This window comes from Polyodon spathula, chromosome 10, assembly GCF_017654505.1.
Source record: "Polyodon spathula isolate WHYD16114869_AA chromosome 10, ASM1765450v1, whole genome shotgun sequence".
NCBI lineage: Eukaryota > Metazoa > Chordata > Actinopteri > Acipenseriformes > Polyodontidae > Polyodon > Polyodon spathula.
The window spans coordinates 11,076,415-11,100,372 of record NC_054543.1 but is presented as its reverse complement, the minus strand read 5'-3'; the positions used below and the strand labels follow the sequence as shown (position 1 = coordinate 11,100,372).

The following is a 23,958-nucleotide window of genomic DNA, read 5'->3' as shown; positions in this document are numbered from 1 at the left end:
TGATTAAGCAGTCTGGAAATGAAGTATAAAATGGTCTGCATAAGTCACATAGCTGAATGTCTTTTAATATCTTGTGGATGTAACTGACAGAGACCCTGGCATGACAAACCTTTGTTTGACAGCTTTTAAGCTCTTGAATGGCTTGGGTCCTTTTGAGGCTCACATTAAGAACACCTGCAAAGTGTTCTTCTTTCATTTACAAAACATTGTTCGCCTTAGATCGTCTTTATCTGTGCCTGATGTTGAGACACTAATACATGTCTTTATTTCATCAAGGTTGGACTGTTGTAATGCTCTGCTTTCTGGTGTCTCTTCAAAACTAGTTAGTAGTAAGTAGTTAGTTTTGCAGTTTGTGCAAAATAGTGCTGCACAGGTTTTGATGAGAACAGGAAAGCATGATCACATATCCCCAGTCTTAGTATCTCGCCATTGGTTGCCAGTAAAATTTAGAATCGATTATGAGATCTTGCTGCTGACCTTTAAAACCTCACACAGCCTTGGCCCAATCTATCTTAAGGATATGCTCTGTCATTATGTGTCACAGCAGAGTTTGCAGTCTGCTAGTAGTGCCCAGCTGCTTGTGCCGAGGACAAGGCTGCACACTGTGGGTGATCAGGCCTTGTGTTCTCTGGCCCCTTGCCTCTGGAATAACCTGCCTGAACATTTGAAGGACTGTGAAACTGTTGAGCTTTTTAAATGGACTAAAGTTATATTTTTTATCAACTGGCATTTTTGTAATTACTGTTTTTAGGTTTGTTTTAATCTTTCTGTAAAGTGCTTTTGAGATTTCTGTAATGAAAGGCGATATTATATATATATATATATATATATATATATATATATATATATATATATATATATATGTGTTCTATCACATTGCAGTCTTATCTAACAGCTATTCAGAGTGATGGCTTTTTGTAGATAACGCAACTTGGTTTAAGTAAAAAATTAAATGCAAATAAAATAAAAAAAAAGGTTCAGTTAAATTGAAATCTCCATGTCAAGATGCAAGGATTTATTGGACGTTTGCACTTGGTCAATGAAATCTTGTACTATACTGTCCCAGAACTTCTGCCTCTGGCCAGTCATTCAATAGAAGCAAAAGGTGTCAAAGCAGAACTAGAAACAATTGGGGTGCATAAATATGAATCACTATAACAGTAAGTATTGAGACATTTATATGACCTTTGTTCTCTGTATTTTATTTTCTTCTCTTTCATTTTACACTTCTTTTTTACAGGCACATAGTCGTCTGTGGTCACATCACACTTGAAAGTGTATCCAACTTCCTCAAAGACTTCCTGCACAAGGACAGGGATGATGTCAATGTAGAAATTGTTTTTCTCCATAAGTAAGTAGTCAGTCTGACCATGTATTTTGTAGTCAGTGTGCATAATGTGTGCATTACATAAAGACATACACACACTGGGGTGATTGAGACAAGTGTTGCTGACCCATGCTGGAGAGAACCAGTGCTAACATAAATCTCAATGCACTGCTCAAAAGTATATTTTCTTCCCTCTCTGAACATTTATTTTTGTCATTTGTACATTTTATCAAATATTTCTTAGAATATGCCTTTTCAGGTAATGAAAAACACTTTATCCACTATATCAAAGTGCTACTGAAAAGGCTGTAGGATTTTAAACACAACACGTTACGTTCATAAACCTGTTCCTACCCCTCTGAACCTGTTTCTGATTGGACAGGTTGCATTCCAGCAGCAAATGGCATTTTGACAGGAAGACCCAATGCATAACTGATTATGAAATAAACATAACTCGTCAAAGCTGACTTATGACCAGGGATAAGTTAATAAAAATCATTGGGATAATGTTCAAAAAGATATTGAACGATGTGGCAGGGTAAAAGGTTGGCAGGGATGGGGTTAAATCTGTCCCTGTCTGTAATCACAGGTGTGGCCATTCCCCAGTTAGGTAATTGATGCTAATTGGAGAATGGCCACGTGTATAAAAGGTAGGAAAAAATAATTTGTCTGCTGGTGGGAACTAGGTGAGTGTTTTGCTGTGTTTAGACTGTTTGCCGTGAATGCAATTGCCCAGCCTACAACTTAATGTTTTGTTTGAACCTTTTTATTTTGGTTCTCATACCAGCTTGTTTGTTCCTGTTTATTTGTTTTGTTTATTAAATGTGCACTCTAGTGCTTAAAACTTCAGCTTCCTTGTCTCCGAGTCTCTCTTCCTGCCGATAACAGCTTGGGCCGTGACACTAGCATGTCACAGTTGGTGTTAGAAGTGTGATAGTGCTCCCTAGAGGCTCGGAGCAGGACTGCAGTTAAAAAATAAAAATTTGACAAACTGGCAGAGAAGTAGGGGCAGGATCAGAGGCGTCTACTAGCTGAAGGTGCTTTCATTAGCGGGCTTGTTTGGAAATTGGGCACCACCAAGAGGAGTGTCCATATGAAGACCCCTGCCTTATGACGGCATATGCAAGGGATGAGGTGGAGTCCCCGGATGAGTGGCTTCATCTTAAAACTAAAGACCAGCTGCCTACCTGAAAGCCAGAGATGGGCCTCTCTGCATCCGAAGCCATCTGGAGCGGTAGTTTGGACACTCTCCTTGCAGGCCTGGAGCTCCAAGGATGGTGGCTCGCCTGTGGAGAGTCCGGGCACCCTACGGTGTGCTGCCCCCTTCAGGGTGAAGAGGATTTGCCACCTCCGCAAAAGAAGAGGAGGAACGGCCATTCTCGGAGGTGAGCAAAGGAGATGCTGTCCGAGTGCCAGAGAGGGAGGACCGACTGCCGTCTCCAGTACAAAAGGGGGAGGAGCTGCTGCCGTCTCCAGTGCCAAGGGGGAGGAGCCGCTGCCGTCTCTAGAGTCAGAATGGGAGGGGCCTTTGCATCTCCAGTACAAAAGGGGGAGGAGCTGCTGTTGTCTTCAGAGCCAGAAGGGGAGGAGCTTCCACCAGCTCCAGAGTTAGCAGGACAGTTGCCAGGCCAACCTCAGCAGACGCTACACCTGCTGCTGAGGGGAGCACAGCAACAGCCAGCCACGCATCCACGTCCAGGGGGCTCAGCGCCTGTGCTACTGCCAACACCACTGCCAGCGCCACTGCCAGAGCCCAGCATCTCAGCTACCAGTGTCGCCACTGCTGGAGTTGCCATCGCCAGAGAGCACAGCATTTCCACCCTCTGTAAAGGAGTCCCAAGGGGGCAAAAGTCAGGATTAGGGAATAGAAAGGAGGTTAAACGGGCACCCCCTCACAGAAGTCCATGGGTCACAAAAGGGGTTAAATGACACCCCTTTACAGAAGCTCAGGGTTAGTCACGGTGGTAAACAGATGCCCCCTTATAAAAGCCCAGGAGTTACAAGAGGGGTTAGACGGGTGCCCCTATTTCAAGACCCGGGACCCCGCCCCCAGCCAGAGGAGGAGGTGTGGGAACCATCTCCACCAACCCGTGATTTAAGGGGGAGGTGGCTGATTGCAGCTATATATGCGTTGCACAAGGGGGTGGTGAATGTTTTGCATCGAGCCGTGACGCTATCCTGTCACACACAAATACGTACAACAAGGCAGAAAGCTAGGAAAAGTAACGAATGGGTTGTGTTTATGGCCTGTTCAGTAACACTTTAAGCAGTACCCTGGCCGTCATGATTACCAAATAATGATTGTTTGGTGATTTTGTTGTAAAACAATGCACTAATGCATACGATTTATTTCAGTATCTCCCCTAATCTTGAGCTGGAAGCCTTATTTAAGCGGCACTTTACTCAGGTGGAATTTTACCAGGGATCGGTTCTGAACCCCCATGACTTAGCCAGATTGAAGGTAATTATAACATTTGTTGTGCATACATGTACTGTGCTGTATTTGAACAAAATCAAGAAAATCTAATGACATAAAATGTGGACATGGTGTTTTTGAAGAAATTACACCTAATGTTCACAATGTGGCAAAGTGGTTTGCAGTGTGCAGGTGTAGAGGTGATGCAGTGCTCAAGAAAATGACAAACAACAATATACTGATGAAATGATGGTTTATTTATAATCCATAATTTTATAAAGTCTGATGACAATAGTAAACAATAAAGAGAACATGCAATACACAGTGATGCATATTGCTCCGTTAAATCCACGGGTTCAGTCCCGAAATAATGTTCACAGTATTTTTACACACAACTAATACACAAAACAAGTCCAAAGTGAGTGCTGTAGTACTTGTGGTGCAAATACAATTTATCATGATCAAGGTGCAGTGTTTCTGGTTTTAGTGCTGGCCTGTAGTGACAGCTCCGGATTGTGTAAGCCATCTAATACTAACAAACAAGTAGATTTTAGGCAAACAAAACAAACACAACACTCACGATATATTTTATGTTCTCCTTCCAGTTCAGTATTTAACCATACAAAGGAACAGATCACCTCGCTACCTCCCCTTTATATACCGCCAATCACGCCCCCTCGGTTAACGATTGCAAGTTTGCAACCACTCCTCCAATCTGTGGCTGCCACATCTTTCCCTTCCAGGTTGATGATTTAGTGTACTGTAGCTCTACCCCCTTTCTAGATGGCTGACTTCCGCCTAACCCTGGGAATGAATTTTCTGGCCATCCAGTCCAGGGCACTCTACCCTTTACACAGCGCCCTCACAGGTCGGGAGGGAGATTTATCACCAATAATCATAAGTCAATAAGTCTCTGTCACATTTGCCTACCCCTGATATATAACAATAGAAGAAAATTAATTACAAGACCTTGAATACAGGTGCTAAATACAATGTATCAGGATCCAGTGTTTCCAAACATTATTGGTAAAGGATTTAGGAATGTTAATTAGTGCAATAAAACAACACTACAGGTATGTTTGAGTTACCCAGCTGTATCATGAATGTGGGATTCAGCTTTTTGTCAACTACCTCTCTCATTAAATAAATTGGCTACCTACAGTGTAAGTTTAGTGTTAGGGTTAGGGTTAGCACTAATAGAGGTGGTCGACCTGTGACCTCACCACTGCTGAAATGTAATCTTACATTGAGTAAACGATGCTCAAACCTCCTATCTTACTGACCTCTGCTGTTTTTTTGTAGTCAGGTGTTTGTGTCCATGGTTTGTCAAAACTACACATTTGAGACCTACATATAATGAATGGATATTAATGACAGAGAAAATTGATGGAACTATTTTGTTGGCAGCAATCACTTTAAATCGTTACAGTATTGTGTGCTATTTTAGGTTCTTAAACAATTAGCTTTATTAACACTACTTCTTTTTTTTTCATTCTCAGATAGAGCAGGCAGATGCATGTCTAATCCTCGCTAATAAATACTGTCCAGATCCTGATGCTGAAGATGCCTCCAACATAATGAGGTGAGACAGCTTGAAAATGCTTGCACCAAATGTTTGGATGCTGATTGCTCTATCGCACCTAGAAGTCTAAAATGGTGTATACTGGGGTTCTACTTTATGCTGCAAAAACTATTAGAACCAATGTATAGGATCACAGAATTGCATAAACTTAGTGCTGTGTGGATAACACAGTGAGCACATGGAATCTGCCTGTTGTGAAGTACATCTTATAGTTGTTTTTTTACCAGGAGGTCACAAGCTGGAACACCTTAGCCAAGTGCATCCCCTTGGTTCAAGTTAGTACTTTGATCACCCGCTGAAGTGTGAGCACTACATGTTGTTGTTTACTGTCTGCTTGAGCTGTATGGCAGAGGCGATTGGGATTAATTCATTGAATAGGTTTCCTGTGCTAGTAATATGTGTTACCAGAACCTTGTTTTTCTTGTAAAAAAACGCATTTAAAGTTACTTTATTTTATCCTTACTTACAGTTGCTGTAGTAATATTTATAGCTTATATTAATATATTATATTAATATAGCATATCACAGATTTGAGCCATCATGATCCCTGTACAACCAGAGTTGTACTTTCTGCTGGTGGAATATCCAGGGTGACTATTTTAGAGAACACATTGGTCAATACAGTACATTGAGAGGTAAACCAGTTGCATGGGCCACCCTTGTGAAGTCAAACAGCTTGGATCACAACACACCACATGACCATATACATTTGGATATATAGCATACTGGGAGATGTTCTAATTTTGCTAACATTCTCCATTTTTTTTATACAAGGCCCATGGCAACAGAGTCTGCCAGTGCAGCTTTTCTTCTAGCAAAACAGTTGACCTTATTTTGATATGATCACTAATAATACAAGTCTGTTGTACCAGTTTGCCAATAAAGTGTCATGTCTCAAAAATACCTCGCTTTTGGAATTACATCCAGGCACAAACAGGTTGATAAATGTTTTTTGGGGTTTTTTTAAAGCTTTTTTTTTTTCTTTGATAATGTATTGTTGGTATGCTATCAAATGTGGGAGTTAAATAAAAAGTGATTTTTTAATTTTTTTTTTTAATTTGTAGGGTTATTTCTATTAAAAATTATCATCCAAAGATACGAATCATCACACAGATGTTACAGTACCATAATAAGGTGAGAGCTTCTGGTTTTATTATATTGCATTTGTTTATTTATTTATTTATTTAATCCTAGTAGTTTAACTATGTTAAATAAGCAATGTTTGTGGAAAAGTGATTTATAATATTCTTCATTTACTCGTTCAGGCCCATCTGTTAAACATTCCAAGTTGGAACTGGAAAGAGGGGGATGATGCAATCTGCCTTGCTGAACTTAAACTGGGGTTCATAGCCCAAAGCTGTTTGGCTCAAGGCCTCTCCACAATGCTAGCCAACCTCTTCTCCATGAGGTCATGTATCAAGGTATTGTCTCTTCTTGTTTTGATTTACCAACCAGGCATCTGTGTTGCCATTGGTTTTGAAAAGAAAGCACAACTTTTAACTCAGACTTTATAGAAGTACTACACATTAATCAATCAAATTCCTTCTGAAATGCATTGTTAATTGCATTTGGTGTACATATGGCCATGAAATGATTGTTCAAAGCTATATTCTTCTTTAGGCAACCGACATGTTTATCCCGAAACAAATTTGTCATTATAGTAACATATTTCATATGGTTCTTTGTTAACTCATTGTGGTTAATAATAGAAATGACTGGTTTGGCTTTAAAATATACTGCCTAGCAGACCTCTTACTAAGAATTAAAATGTGGACCATGTGTTCATTTTATAGAATTATGTAATCCAACAAGATAACTCATTTTTCTTAACTCAAGTCCTAAAATCTATTCTTGAGCTAAGGACAGTTTTGCAGTATAGCGCTCGCTGGCTAAAACACGGGTCTCGGGACACACACAATATAAGCGTTATAACCAAAGTGTGTTATAAATGGGGGAGGGGGTGGGGGGCACTGCCGGACACATAACAACACACATCTGACTGAAATACAAAATAAAATAACTCCTTCTCTACAATGCAAAAATAGTGAAGCAAAAACATAACTTTCATGAACTATGCATAAAGCACCATGTAATCAACACTATTTTTTACAAAGAGAAAAAGGTAACATTCCCACTCGTGGATCATTTTAATTAGCAATTTTTAAACTATAAATAGCCTGGCTAAACGGCAGTCGGCAGTTCAGGTCAAAGTGACAAACAAGCAAGCCAAGTGTGAGAAGGAGAGTGGGTTGGAAGAGGGGAAGAGGGAATGGGCTCGCCCCAGGTTCGGCTGCTGGAGCGGGGCTGAAGCGAAGCTGAAGCATCAATCTCCCCGAGAAAGCCACAGCTCCTGTCACTGCAAAAAAATTAAATACATTAGGAAAGATAACCATGTAATAGGCCTAACATTTCTAAAGTGTTATAAAGTGCCAGTTCAGATACTGTATCAAAAGGGAGAGACAGAAACGGAAGTTAGACTGAGAAGTTGTTTACAGTTTGAACAACACCGGTACTGTAGAAATATTGCATGAATTACTAGTATAGGGAATTGGGGGACCTGCTGTAGGAGCGTTCTGTCCGAGCGTTCTGTCAGAGCCTTATAGCGAGGGAGCTATGTATTTTCATAAGGCAGTATTCTAAACCAATACAACCTTTTCATTGGAAATGTAAAAAATGCATTGTCAGTATGAGTGAGAGGTTCTTGCTCTTAAGTTATTGCCCTGTTTTTGAATCACTGTTTAGGTAGCGTTAATGAAATGCATCCAGTTTTGCTGCCACAAACCAAATAGCTGAAAGATCTATTCTACTGTGATGCCCGGGCTATGGATGTGGGTGCACTCCCTCGTTTTTTGGGCTTTCTGAAGGGAAAGATTAAATGATAAGCATAAATGATTTAGCTTTTGATTTCGGCAACAGTTTCTGGAAAGATATTCTGAAAGAAGTTGAAACAGAGCAGATCGACTTTTAGTAAACGTAAAAAAAACAAGTACATGATAAACTAACAAAAGTTTTTTTTTTTTTTTTTTCTTGCAATTTGCATTACACTGCTATATTCACTTGTTGTTATGGGCACGGTATATAACTATTTAAGGATTTTGTTCTTCTTTAAGAAAAGTGGGGGCAGCATTGTTATTAAAAACATTGTATGTATGGTGACATCTGCATTTTTATTACCAAAAAGAAGGAATATGTAGAAATTAAAGTAAAAATCCTAACAAAGGGATTCTTGAAAGCTTTATTTAAATACATACTTTACATATTTCAAAATAGTTTTTAACAAAATGTTTTTTTTTAACAAAAACATATGCTCATGTTAATATTTAGTCAATCATAACCAACTGTACAAGATTAATGATGAATTGAAACAGACTTTATTTATTATGACTGGCTTTGCAACAGTATGATTTATTCAAACTGTCTGCCCAAAATGTAATTTAAAACAAACACAGGAAACCAAAATGTTGTATTTGAATCATTTTTTTGCCTTTTGATTTCATAGCATAGCAACATATGGATTATTTTGTTAGCTTTTGGCAACAAATTAAAAGATTGGAAAAAAGCTTAAATGTATTATAGCATGCAACTATAATAGCAATACATGCAGGAATGAGGCATTTCAAAGGGCTACATTATAAGTGCTATTGAATTGAAAAGCATCCCTAAAAAATGTAATAAAGTCCTGCAATCATCTTGCCCTTTCACTTAATACGTCTGTCTTTAGATTAAGCATGCATTGAAACTAGTAGAGTAGGCTATAGTCAAAATATTACCAGCATGATTTAAGGGAAAGGAATACTGCTGAATCTCAAGAAAATGTATAGTACTGATATAATATCATGACCCCTGATCCAATGCAAGAATGAAAACATACTGTGGTGATTCTTAAATAAGTAAATAAAGCCCACTTCACAGCTTTCGATTGTGGCTGACTTGAACAGGCACGTAGAAAGTGGACCATAAGGGAATCCTTTAGAATACAAGCAGATAAAGGAACATTGGGAAGTTCCATTATGTTATTGGGAAACCCAAACAAGACATTGAACAAAGCTGAGCTGTTTCTAACCAAACATTTGAAATGTTTATAAAGCACAGATTCATATGAATTACATTAAAGTAACAATTTACCGAACAGTCAAAAAGAATATAAGTAGGAGGCATATTATACCAACATAATAGTTCTCTAAAAAGGGGAATTTGAACAAGAAATGTAAAGGCTAAAGTTGGGGCTGAACAAAAACAAGTTATCTAATAATAGCAAGAAAAAAAATACTGGTAAAAGAGATGACTTTGGAGAGCATTTAGACAAACCGGGAGACTTTAGATCTGGGCTGATGGGTGGTATACATTCATATGGAGTAATTTAGAGAATATAAACTAATACTGTGGCAGGATGGCTTGGTGGTGATGTCAAACTCAAGTACTGCGGGATGATCTCTGTGTGCATATTTATTAAATAATAAAACAAACAAACAAAAGACTTTAACAAAACACTGCACACCAAACAAAGTGGCACAATGGCCAAAACAAGCAGGTATGATAAAGCAAACAAGTATTGTGCTGGTGTTGTTATTCTATTTCTATTTATTGTTGTTATTTCTATTTAGATGTCTTTTCACTTACGTTCCTCCTCTGAACAACCCAACCCAGATTGAGAGATTCCTGCTTCTTTTATGTAGCTGTGCCTTAGCTTAACTGCTTGTCAATCATTCGGTCGGGCTCAGGCACATTATACACGTAAATTGATTTAGCAAGAAAGGCAGTTAACCCCTCCCAGCCGACCTAAAACAACAACATAAAATGCATATAAATCACAAAACAAATACAAAATATAGGTGTACCTGTCACAATGCCAAATCCCAAGCAGTTCTGGTATAAGAACATTTATTTTGTACAGCAGGTTTTTCAATGATAATTTGTGCTTCAAACCTGCACTGGAGCAGAATGTCAGGTTGATGGGAATGTAATGATTTTAAAATGAAAGACAAATTAGAGTTGGTTTAAGAAGACCCGCTGCATGTCAAACATTGTATTGCCCATTCCCAGTAACAGTAACAAGAGTAGGAATGCCTTCCTAAACTTATTTAGAACATCTCGCCTCCAATTGCAATGAAACTTGGTAGGGATATTCCTTTCCGCAAGTTGTGATGGGGATCTAGGTCATGGTTAACTTCATTTGCGCAAGTTCTGGACTCCCAATAGAAAACAAAAACATCAGAACTACTTACCCAAATATTTCAGCATAGCCATCTTGTATTGTGTTTTTACTTCAAGTGTATACCCAAATCAATGTAAATATGGTGTTTATGCATATGTTGAATTAGGAGATGTAGTAGATTGTTGCACTGTGGCTTCTTTTAAATACAGCTTTCAAGTGAGCATGTTGATAGTAACCCAAAAAGAAACCCAAGTTATTCACAAGGAGAGTGTTAGTTTGTTATCAGCGAACACTGTATACCACTTGTGGTTTAAAAAATAAGTTTTTTCATGAAAGCCTGTATCCATTATAGAGGCAAATACAGTGGTAATTATTGACAAAAGCATGACACTAAGCCTTCTGAGATTTCATTATTTTTGTTAAAAAGCCAGCTCTATCAGTGCAATATTATAGAACACATGCTCAAGACATGTTGTATATTATTACACTTGTTCATAATTACCCCATGTTAAAACCGAGAGAATTAATTATAAAATGGCTTGGATAAATTAAGTGCTGTGATTGGCTGAACAAGATGACATGACCGTGCGATAATAATTGTCTTACTACATGGCTATGACATCACAGACCAACTTACTTACTTGTTCTATTAATATTACTACACCTTAATAGTAACAATTATCTAAGCAGTGTTTCTGTGGGTAAAAATGTCAACATACAACTGAAACAGCATTAAAATCACTCAACAGTCTGTCGAAAGGGTTCGGAATTGAATTGTATTGTGCTCGGACAGGAAGGAGCGCAGCACTGTACAAACTGACACATAAGTCGTTTAGTCCACATGTCATCTAATGCTGGTTTACAATCTAGGAAAATTATGCCAGTTGCCGGCCATCGGTGTGAAAACAGCCTCAGAAATTATTGGTCCGCTTCTCTTGAAGACTACAAAGCCCGAGTAGGATCATTTCCTACAACCCCCCCCTCCCAAAAAAAAAACACTCGAAGCCCCTCCCTCAAGTGCCAGTGCAGTGCAGTGTTTGGCTGTTCCATTAATTCTCCCTCAGAAGTGGGAAATCAGTCTACTTTCAATTCACAAATGCCATTTAATCTCGAAAATGTTAATATAAATGGCAATTTTCAATGTAATTTTTATGCCAAATAAAAAAAGTACAAAATATATGGTCCAATCAAACAGTCTTCAGGGGCTATTTTTTCACAGTGGAAAGATACTTAATATATTTCATATTTTTTCCTTAAAGCTAGTTTGTGTAATTATTTAAAAAAGAAAAAAAAAATGTAGCCATTTTATATTGAAGTAACCCACTCCAGGGTGTGTGGTAAGACAATTCTTACAGCACTTCCTGGGTGGTTGAAGGCTTGTCTTACTGCACACCCTGTTGTGGGTTATGTTTTACATATTCTACTCCTAATCCAACTCTCAAAAAATGAATTGGTACATTATGTCCTATGCCTGTACTTTCTGCCTGTCCTAATATGTCAACAATTGTTATAGAATACTTAAAGCTATTGCTATAATTCCCGATTTGCAACTTGGCAAAGATCACATTTGTTTCTTTGGAAGTGTGAAAACAAAATAGAAATGTGCCTATTCATAGCACAGATGGATTGAAGTCTGGTACTTTTTAGTCCAAGTCTATGACATACAGACTACATAATTTTCTGAGACTATAAATTGACCGACAGTTAGATGTGCATCAGATTGTTCTCAATATTAATATATTAATGCTGTTTTTTTGTTTGTTTGCTTTTTTTGGTTGGGGGGGGGGGGTTCTGGAAATATTAATAATATATTTTATGTGCTTTTGGTCTCACTGGGAGCTTTAGGAAAACTGTGCAAGATCAATCCTTTATTTCTCGGATATCACGCAAGAATGTACAATGCAGTTTATAGTGTGATTACCCTTATGCTGATTTCATCTTTTATAATTATGTGTCTCAGTAGTGACGGTTAAAATGATGAAAATCAGCTTTGAAAATGTAGGTAATCGGAATGTCACTATAGATATCACGGCATTACAAAAAGAACAATATATGTATGTATGTATGTATGTATGTGTGTGTGTGTGTGTGTGTGTGTGTGTGTATATATATGTATATATATATATATATATATATATATATATATATATATATATATATATATACACTTTTTCTAGGTTGTTTCAGTCAATCTGAGCACTGGTAGCCAATTATTTGTTATGGTGCAGGAGCACGAATCCAACCCTTAACCATTCAGTTTTACTGCTAACCATGTAGTTATACTGGAGCCCCAGATGAAGCTAGCATCACAATCAAACTAGACCTCTTACTGTATGTGCGATGGTTCAGTTGAAGCACAACACATATCGGTTTTGTTACAAGTTCCATACCCACCTCTTCTGACTGCGCTGGACCAGCTGTTGCTGAGCGGACAACATCTTTCTCATAAAACCACACGGATAAAATGAACCGGTAATGTCCAAATGAATTAGAAATGAAACGATCAAGTAGCAGATTCTTCTTACCTTGGGAGTCATTACACACTGCCAATATGGTTCTTGATTGCTAATGTTTACTATGTGTAAACATGTCCTTGCTAACATTATGCTGCTAATTGATTATTCCATATTTGTTTGTTTTGTTTCTTTTTGTGTTTATTTACAGCTCTCAAAAAAACAGTATATGATAAGACATCAATACTGCATTAGTGAGTTTTAATGATTTCAATGGGGATTTTGACTTTACAAACTGATAATTGCTTTTAGTGGCAGTTAATGGCATACCCTGGTATACACTTTCAGTATGAAGTTTTTATTTTGTTTTACATTTTCAGATTGAAGAGGACACTTGGCAGAAATACTATCTTGAAGGTGTTTCCAATGAAATGTACACAGAGTATCTATCCAATGCCTTTGTGGGTTTATCCTTCCCTGTGGTTTGTGAGTAAGTACAAACAACCATATAGAATACAGTGATCCACAAAGTTAAATACAACGCTTCCGCCAGCACAGCAGTACTGGAGAGCCGAAAAAGAAACCCACAGGAATGAATTTGTTAGGTTGACTCACTCTCTCTTTTTTTTTTTTTTATTTAGACTGTGTTATGTGAAGCTGAAGTTGTTATTGATAGCCATTGAATACAAGTCCGACAAAAGGGAAAGCAGGTAAGAATTTTTTTCTTTCTTTTTTTACAGCTAACCACTTGTACATTCTACGTTGTGTTTGCATAGTTACAGTGTCATTTGGAGATTACGTTTAATACTCAATATTTGCTCACCTGATAAATACATCATCAGTTGCATTTTATCGGACAGGAACCCTGGCCGTATAAATGTGATTAACACAAGGGTAAAGCAGCTGCTTTACCATCAGGGGTACTTTGTTGTTACATTTCAGTGTTTTATTTCACCACTTCGCCTAAGTTTGTCTTGCAGTAGTACTGTTCGACTGTGGTACCGATTGTCCCCGGTTGTAAATGTTAAAAAGCTAAAATAGTTTAGCCTATTTTTGTAACTATGGAGATGATTATGCCTGCTCTAAATATCATCATAAACTAGAATTTCAGTGTAATAAATTTTTTTTTAGATCACCAGGTAAACCATTTCTGAATGCAGCTATTATAGAATCTGAGCTAGGTGGCAGACACTTTCTTCAAAATCAGTATTCAATTCAGCTTGGATTATTGCACCAAACTTGAAAATAATCCAGATGAAGTTGATAACTGTAGAACATATGTAAAAGAGACATTGATCACTTTGTGTGGACTGATTTAATTTCCTGATTGAACTCGCCAGGCTCTCATTGTTATAGGACACCTCTGGTTGTTGTGAGTTTTGTTGTGCTGCTTTACATTAGGAGCTCCTCAGTACCTAATAACGCCCAAGGACGCCCAAGCATAGCATACGCAAATTATGCCCATCCTCATGGGGTATGTTCGACCTACAGAATGTGAAAGCATGGAACCAGGACATGCTTTACATCACTGTAGTAATGCCGCCTGGTATGTGACCACTGGTGCTGCACAAAGTGCCTGCACTGAACTTAAGCACCGTGTGCAACAAGGTTCTGAACCACCGAGGGCACCACATGCACCAGACTATGCATGCACCGGGGTACTAAGTACCGTGTGCAACAGCGAGCACCATGTGCACTGTGCACCTGTTACCTTACGATGCTTAGTGCTACAAACACTGTACACACAGAGTGCACCAAGCACTGTGCTCATGTAGTGTATGGTTACCGTCAGCACTGAGTACCTTTTGCACCGAGTGCACCTATCACTATGTGCACGATCACCGTGTGCACCGAGTGCCACATGCATACGATTCTCTTGTACCATGTGCACGGATCACCATGCGCACCCCATGCACTGAGCACTGGGTGTACCGAGCACCGAGTGCACTATGTGCACCGAGATACTAAATACTGATTACACTTGAGTACCGTGTGCACCACGCGCACCGAGCATCGAGTGTACCGAGCACCGAGGGCGCTATGTGCACGAGGTAATAAACACTGTGCGTACCTGGGACCGCGTACACCGAGTACCATGTGCACTGAGCACTGCCTGCACCACGTGCACTGAGGCAGTATGTGCACCAAGGCACTGAAGTACCGTGCGCACCGAGTGCACCAGGCACCATGTGCAATGTGTAGCGTGCTCACCGAAGTACCAAGGGCTGAGCGTGCACCAAGGTACGAATAACCGGGGATCAGCTAAAGCAGCGGTACCTACAGTGAACGCATGTAGTCACACAGGGAGACACATCTCATAAGTTTGGTGTTGGTCATCTTCGAATTGAAAGTGAACCAGAGATTTAAGATCTTTTTAAAAAGTTTAGATAGGGTACCCCTTTTTTTTAAAATTTCAAATCCTTAGCAAGTTCATCATTAAAAAAAAAAACTAATAATAATTATGATCAGAGAAATTCAGAAAATAGTACAATAGCATTATAGCTTTATCAGTCTACTGCTGGAACAGAAGTATTTTGGGTATTTTTTTATATTTAAATAGAATGATTTCCCACCTTCAGTCACTGTAAAATCATCAATAGTTTCTTGAAAAACACACACATATATGTTTTTTATTTGTTCATAGGAAGTCATTTAAAATAACATCTATCTATATTTCCCTACCACCCTGTTGTACTCCTACGTTAACAATTTTCTTGCCTTTGTTGTTTATTTGTCTTTGTTTTAAAGTCTTTTATGTTGCTTGTGTTTTTCAGAAAGTGAACTTCAGGGATTTTTTTTTCTTTTTTTTGTGTTCAGATTTTCTTACGACAGTGTTTGATTTAAAATGTTTTTCTTGTTGTTTGCAGAAGCCGAAAGCGGTATGCCCTCTTCATTATGTTTCCTTCAAACCTCAGCCCTACCTTCACTCCTTTAGATCCTCCAGCTTCAGGATTAAATCAAAAGGATATGTTCCCCAAAACAGTCCAATATCTAGCTATTTATAAATGTGCCTAATGCACTAACTTCTTTGCAGGCAAAAAGAGAGTAGGCTTTTGGCACTGTTGGTGTGTCAGGCAAATCGTCCCCTCCCCCTTTTTTTTTTTTTTGGAGAAATTGTCTTGTGTCAAATGTCTGCTTTTTGTAACCTATGTTTTTCAGTGTCCGTCAGCAGTTATTGTCTGCATTAACTTGACCAACCAAAGTCTTTTTCTGGTGTGTTTTTTTTTTTTTTTTTTTTTTTTTTTTTTTTTTTTAACTTCAGAATTTATGTGTACGAAGCACATGTTCACATAGTTTCATTTCATATTGAACAATCCCAAATTTAAAAAAGGAGGCTTTTTTAAGATAATACCTGCAAGTTTTTTGGTTTTTTTTGGAAATGATAAATTAAAAAGTTGACAGAGGAAACATTAGTAGTTCATTTGCTGTAAACCAATCACAAACATGGAGCCAAATTGCATTTCCATCAAAACACCCGCTTCTGTGGCAATGGCATGCTTTTGTTCATAGTTAGTTTTTTTTCATAAAATAAGCTTCTGTTCTTACCCCCATTATGTTTTTATTTTTGCGTTGAATGAAATGACAAAGGCATGAAAGCAACATTCTTTTGAATAACATCATTTTTATCCAAATCTGATTCAAAACTTAAATCACATTTACCTTCCTACTGTTCATGACATCCTTCATTCCATGTGTGTGCTGTTGTCTCTGAATTAGTATCCAGTTGCCTCTGTGCTCTTGAATAGATGTTCATAAAGAGAGATGGCTTCCTGTCAGTTTGGTATTAAATGATCCAACTGCAGAGAAGTTACTGCAGCAGTTAGCAGCTACATGGTCTATAGTGATAACACTTCTTTGGGATTTCTTGTTTGAGGTTTTTTTTGGTAAAGGCATGCTTACAGTATATTAGCTTGAAACAGTGTGGTGTGTATCTTGTTTCCCGGAATGTGACGTTTTTTAGAGGTTCAGTGTTCTCTACTTTTGCATAATGTTAAAAGGTTTTAAAATAATGCATATATAGTATCTAAATCTATGGTAAACAAATGGTTTTGTGTATAATTTGATATTCAATTGCATCTACAAATAAGAATCAGTAAAAATCTCAGATTTTGGGAGCAAAGTTTGTGGTTTTGCAGTGATTTTATTTAAATGATTTAACTTGTCTCGCATGTGTTGTAGTGTGTAACTATTATTTTTCTATTTTGTACTTCCTGTTATTATAATTCATTGGTTGTGTGATGTATACAACTATTGATATAGAGCCCAGAGGAAAGAATTAGTGTTTCTTCTGAAAATATTTTTGCATGACTTTTTTGCTCGTTTTAAATGGTATGAATGTTTAACACTGAGGCCAAATTGTATTTTTGAAAGATGAAAGTCATGTGCATGATCCCTAAAGTTACTATTCAACCCATGTAACTACAGCTCGCAAGTTTGACGCTTTCAGCTGGGCTCATTTACCATAAGAGGATATAGAAAAGGGTAGCTTAATTGTTTGATACATGTCGCAGTTACAGTAGAACCCCGTTTTGTAGTTAACCGTTAATGAATGTTGTTGTGCAGTCCGGTTGCAGTCTAATTAATGGGGAATGATACCATATTTTAGACGGTGCTCACTAGTTAGTTAAGGTAAATGCACTGATTTTGTTCTGAGACACAAGCACTCATTGCCAACATTGAAAATCAAGCCCATTTAAGCATTGTGTGATGTCATTTCTCACTATCGTGTATGTATAAAATCTATATTAAAATTGAACTATTTATTGGATCTCTCAATTCAGTTTAAGTATATCGTGGTTTAAGATTTGATGTAATTCACAGGAAATATACAGAAGTGAGATTATAGTTTTTGGATTGTAATACTCTAAGGGGGACGTGTATCATGATTGCAGTGCAAAATTGGAGTGTAAAGTAGCACTCTGGCGCAGCACAGACTGTACCCGGAATGTATTAACTGGCCCAAAATTAATGAGGCACAGAGTAAGCTGGCACATTTAAATGCGGAAATGCGATGTGCTGGTGTTCTGAAACCCTCATAACGGGCTACCGGTAGCACAGATTAACAGACTCATCTGAAAAATAGTGCCTCCCCTCCAAATGGGTACCTCAGTTGAACAATGACCTTTGCTGACCAAGTGTCTTGACTTTATGTTATATTATTATTATACGATGGATAAAACCAAATGTACATAATGAAAAGGATAACTTAATGAACCAAGTTTATTATACAACGAATACAAACAATTGTACGTGATGAAATAGCCGGTATCTAGCTATAATTTCACCCTCAGGGAGATCAGAAAGGGTAATACAGACCCTAAATACTCTCCCTTCTTCTCAGTACTCTCCCTTTGTTCCTGGGTTGTTCAGTAAGGTTAGGATCCTGCACTCTCCATCATAAGAAATGCTCCTGAAAATTCACAATACCACGAATTTCACAGAAATCGTGTATTTGACTGCATACCCTGAAAAATATGCATTTTATTTTCCTTACAATATTTTACATTACTGTACTTTTCACCTCCCCTGTTCATTTCATACTTTTATAAAGTAGAAGCAGCGCTACAGTAGCTGTCAATGGTCTGGCATCAATACCGTGCATTTGGTTACTATGACAATGGGGTCAAACAAATACCGGCTTCATGATTGGTGAATTCCTCATACTGTACAATTATATTTCTACATACTACTAATGTACAGTGGGTATAAAGAAAAACACAAAAGCTTGTCATTTCAGGTTTGGAGTTAACATTTCTATGGGAATTACACAGTCATTTTAATTGATGTGTGAACATAAGTTTTACAGGTTTACAAAACTCGAAAATGTTGCTCAGTTTGTCATTCAAGATTGTTTTTAAAAAATCTATTTTGTCTGTTTGTTACTTTGTTTTGCAGCCAACACAGACCATTTTAAACGACTTGTTTCCAGCAGAAGTTTAGAAAATTTTTAAAGATTGTTCCAGTAGCGAATCGAGTTGCTATGTACATTTTAAAGAGTTGATTCAGCAGCTAGGCTAAATGTTAAAATGTTTCAGCCTTGGTTTTTGGGTGATTTTCTTTATGAACTATCAATGATAACACATTTTAGACAATTCAGTAGAATATAATGTAAATAGATTATTTTTAATTTTTATAAAATGGCAGTTTTGTGACACTGTGAAATTTATTTATTTTTTAAATTTTATTGTCATTTGTGAATTAAAAATAAAAATACTGTGGAATTTCCTGACCCCTATTTGACTGCTGCCATAATGCTGTTTCCTATCAGCTGCTTTCTGACTTTTTATTTGCGCCCAAATAAGACCAATTTAAAATCAGTCTTATTTGTGGAACCTTTTCTGCCGCTTCATAAATCTCATTTTAATATCGCAGACTTAATTTACAAATGAGCCCCACCTACAATTTGCCCATGCATATAATTAAGGCTTGACACACCTTAAGATACATGGCTAATCAGCAGTGGGACGCATTGCACAGCTGAGACCACTTTGGCGATGCTAACACGGCCTTAACTTGCCAAAAGTGTCATGATAACAAACTGGGCAATTTTAAGGCCGGTGTAAACTTGGCGCGATGTCGTTAATGCCATCACAAATGCTTGATACATGTCCCCCTAAGACTGTGTCCTTTTTTGTGCAATTCACATTTCTTATAACAGGCCTAATTTATTTGGAATCCAAGCCATAAATATTGAAATACAGCTGCAAATCTGTTACATCATAAGTATGTGCTTATCATGGGCATGTTCAATTTTCAAGATTTGGTTAAAAATATCTGTTGTCGGCCTCTGCCCCAATATTATTTCAAATGGATGTGGGGATTTTAGAAGTCATTTTTGGTATTTGTATGTGTTCTAAGAAAAAGCTCCAAACAAAAACTGCATTGTGTGGTTTAGAAATGTAATGACATTCCTAACATCCATTTAAATATATCCAGGCACTTCTAAAAACAAATTAGAAACCTGACAGTTATTTTCAGTGCAAGAATTCAAAAGAATGTGTCTATTTCTTCTACTAACACCTTCGTACCAGTAAAGCCATGTACATGTTATCTTGAAGTCTGGACACAGCATACCAACAATCAAATCATTCTATTCAATTATATTCAGATAAATTAATATATTTGTGTGTACCATTCCTCTTGGTTAGAACACTACTATAGTGTTGGAAGTTAATTACTGGAATTAACGCCCTTATTTTTCTTTTAACCGAGCAGTATCCTCATCAACCCTGGGAACCATGTAAAGATGCAGGAAGGTACTTTAGGATTCTTTATTGCCAGCGATGCCAAAGAAGTAAAAAGGTAATAATTCTTCACTTAAGCTTGTCAAAGTTAAGTTAAATTGACTCAGTTGTAAGAGGGTTAAAAAGGCCTGGCATGGTCACACTGTGTTTTGCTCTCAAAGCACTGTTGTTCTAGTGCAATCAACCTCTGCATCCAGGGTACTTAAGTTTGCATTACAAAATTGCTGTAAGGTTTGGGATCCAAAAGTACCAGTCCAGTTTTGCAACTTTCCAGCCTGCTATTTATAAAATGCTTCCAAATAGAAAGGATAATAAAAACAATTAAAAAAATGAATAAATAAAAGATGTCTTTTGCTGTTGGGAAGTATCAAAAGTTTGATTTTAGCACTGTGGTGTAAATTGTATCTTTCAGGGTTCTATTATACAGTAGAGTTGCGTTTAGCAGAGCTATATGAGGTAATGCCTTGGGTTTGATAGTAATATACTTTCCTCTGTCACAAACAGCAATGGTTTTATTATTCTAAGATTCTTCCTTTTAATTCTCCAATTTGCCAGAAAATAATTTGCTCACTCTTTGGATGAACAATTGTGCTGCAGACATTTTCTATTTAAACTATTTACATAGAAACTTTTCAAGAGATCATTCGAAATTGATTTTGGCATATTTTATTAATCTGGCTTTGTAGAAGGATAAAGTGTGGGTCTAATCTAATTTGTGTGAATTGAGAAGTGTCAGTTTTTCCACTGTATTTCTTCAGGGCATTTTTCTACTGCAAAGCTTGTCATGATGACATCACAGATCCAAAAAGGATCAAAAAGTGTGGCTGCAAACGATGTAAGTACAATTCTTGTAACGTTTTAGCACATTATTAAAGTTTTAAAGGTCATAGTGCATTTCAACTGTTATTAAGTCATAATGCAAAAATTATGCATATTTGATGTATGTTTTCGTTAAAACAATGCTATAGTGTAATAGTGTCCCAGACACTTAATTAACAGCAATATGTGTTGGATGAAAAAATTAGGCTCACTCACTGATGTGTTTTTCAAGTTTTATGATACAGATGTTATGAAGCTTATATTTCTGGAATATACAAAATGTGTAGTTTTCTTGTTTGCCTATAAACCGAGAGGTATAAAAAAAAAAAGCGGGGGGGGGAGTCCTCATTTTAATGTATGGTTTTGTAGTCAGAAGCATTATGGCGGAAATGTGCATATCAGAAATCAGTAATTATATCGCTGACTACATAACAGAATGATTATGATAAAGATTTAACAGAAAAAAAGCCTCATTGCTTCTGTATTTAGAGAAAGAGAGTGTTTAAAGTGAAGTCGCCACACATCAGCATGTTAATGATGTCATGTCAAACAGATGTTGAAATAAAATGGCATGATTAGCGCGGCTGAAGAAAGAGGCTGTCAGATCCAAACTGCTTCTGTTTGAAGATAATTCTCCTAGTCAGGTGGAAAAACAAAGGCACCCCCCATTGCATCTGAGAGCCACCAAATAGCAAACATAAACAACATATTAGCCACATAATTTTAGCAATAATATCAAACTATGTTAAAATAAATTGAATTGTTGTTGGAATACGAATATGCATGTGTTTGTATTCTCATATTTTAAATCTACAGTATGTTAGTGCAGTGCAATGTTTGCATGAAAAACATGCACAATCTAGGTATAGAAACTAAACATTTAAAAAGGCATTCCTCAGCTGACAAAAGCCTAAGTTTGATTAAAAGTAATACATTTACAAAGAAACAATGTTGGGACTGGCATTCCAGCAGATCTAGCATTATTATTAATGTAACATTGTTATTACCTGACCTACATAGGCACTTGTCCAAACCAGTTATGCCCAGTATTAATAATTCAGCCAAAAAAACTCGGTGCATCTGTATAGTTCAGAGATAATTACTTTAAGCAGGTTACACCTAAACAAACAGTTGCTAAAAAACAAAAAACTGTCATAATTGTTTGCACCATTAAAAAATGATTTACACTTAAGTATAGAATGTTATACATACAGTTGTAGTCAAAAGTTTACATACTCCAAAGGAAATTTATAATTTCTAGAAATTTCTCAAAAACAAAGAATTATAGGAAAACTATTTTGTAGGAAAAGTTTTGCTTTTGTGGATGAGGAAAAAAAGTTACAAGCTAAAAGTTAAAACTCCAGAAATGCTAATTCAAAAGTATTCATACCATGACGAGGAACATGAAATTCATAGCTAGTTGAGGCACCTTTAGCAATAATAACCTCTTTTAAATGCCAATGAGCTTTTGCCGTGATTCTTTAGTGATTTTTGACCATTCTTCAATGCAAATTTGTTCCAGTTCATTCAAATTCCGAGGATTCTCTTGTGCACAGCCTTCTTCAACTCACACCAAACCGGATTTAGAACGGGACTTTGACTAGGCCATTCCAAACCTTGATTTTATTCCTCTTTACCATTCTGAAGTAGATTTTGATGTGTGCTTTGGATCGTTGTTGTGTTGGAACGTCCAGTTGCACTTTAAACCAAGTTTTGTAGCGGAGGTTTTCAGATGATTAACCAATATCTTTTGGTATGCTATAGAATCCATTTTACAAAATGTATTGGAACTAAATGTCCTGTGCCATTAGAGTTAAAACAGCCCCATAGAAGGATATTACCACCTCCATGCTTGACAGCAGGTATGGTGTTCTTTTCTTTGTACACCTCACCAGCCTTTCTCCAAACATAACGACTATTGGCATGACCAAATAGCTTGATTTTTGTTGCATCACTCCACAAAACCTTTGACCAGAACTCATATCCATCATTCAGATGCTGTTTTGCAAACTTTAAGCGATTGTCCTTGTGACGTTTTCCTAAGAGTAGGTTTTTCCTTGGCCTGCAACCATTGAGACCTTCACCATGCAATACTCGACCTATGGTTGAAATAGAAACCCCAGTCCCACTTGCAGCCACTTCACTTTGACTATCTTTGGCAGTCGATCTTGGATTGTTATTAACCTTCCTCAGAATTCTTCTGCTTGTTCTTGGTGAAAGAACCTTCTTTCTTCCAGACCGAGGGAGCGTTACGACAGTGCCAGGAGACTTGTACTTCTTGATAATAGAAACAGTAGTTGAAATTGGGATACTCGAATGCTTGCAGATCTTCTTGTATCCTTCTCCAGCCTTAGGTCTTCAGATAGCTCTTAACTTTTTCCCTTATCGACTTATGGTAATGACAGAAATCACCCTATGCCTAACCTACTGTCTAAGAATGTTCACCTAAATCCAGCATTTTCTGGACTTTTCTAGAATTAGGTTCTGCATTATCATATTAAAGTTTCTAGCACTTTGTAGACACTACTATCATAGCATAAAAGGGTATGAATACTTTTGAATTAGCATTTTTGGAGTTTTGAAAAAAACTTCTGCTCCAAAGATTTTTCCTAAAATTATTTGTTTTTGAGAATTTGAGAAATTATAAAATTCCACTGAGGTAAGTAAACTTTTAACTACAACTGTATGTAGCTACCAAGAAATGTCTCCCAAAATGTTTACTTTAAAAAAAAAAAAAAAAAAAAAGGTATTTTCTTGTAGAAAACTAGAACTGCAATCACATGATAAAACCACTTAAAAAAAAAAAAAAAAAAGAAACATAATGTATTTTGATATTCCTGACATTGTCTTAACATGACATTATGGTCATATGGGGAAATGGTCAATTCCATGTATTTAAAGATTATTCTTACTATTTTTATGACGATTGACACATTTGATTTATTTTTTCCTTGCTGCCCCG

The 23,958-nt window shown here is 37.2% G+C and overlaps 1 protein-coding gene across 10 annotated transcripts in view; it reads left to right on the top strand.

The window, feature by feature from the left end:
* Positions 1-23,958, top strand: part of LOC121321825 (calcium-activated potassium channel subunit alpha-1) — a 164,362-nt gene that overhangs the window by 96,792 nt on the left and 43,612 nt on the right. For 6 of the 10 annotated variants that reach the window (XM_041261058.1, XM_041261059.1, XM_041261062.1 and 3 more), the window contains exons 10-19: positions 1,241-1,351; positions 3,683-3,788; positions 5,243-5,325; positions 6,390-6,459; positions 6,591-6,746; positions 13,314-13,423; positions 13,575-13,643; positions 15,801-15,812; positions 20,149-20,235; positions 20,936-21,012. In XM_041261058.1, the coding sequence (XP_041116992.1) occupies positions 1,241-1,351; positions 3,683-3,788; positions 5,243-5,325; positions 6,390-6,459; positions 6,591-6,746; positions 13,314-13,423; positions 13,575-13,643; positions 15,801-15,812; positions 20,149-20,235; positions 20,936-21,012 (881 nt within the window). The remainder of the gene's footprint in view (positions 1-1,240; positions 1,352-3,682; positions 3,789-5,242; positions 5,326-6,389; positions 6,460-6,590; positions 6,747-13,313; positions 13,424-13,574; positions 13,644-15,800; positions 15,813-20,148; positions 20,236-20,935; positions 21,013-23,958) is intronic. The other 4 variants (XM_041261061.1, XM_041261063.1, XM_041261067.1 and 1 more) reach the window with 1 other exon arrangement.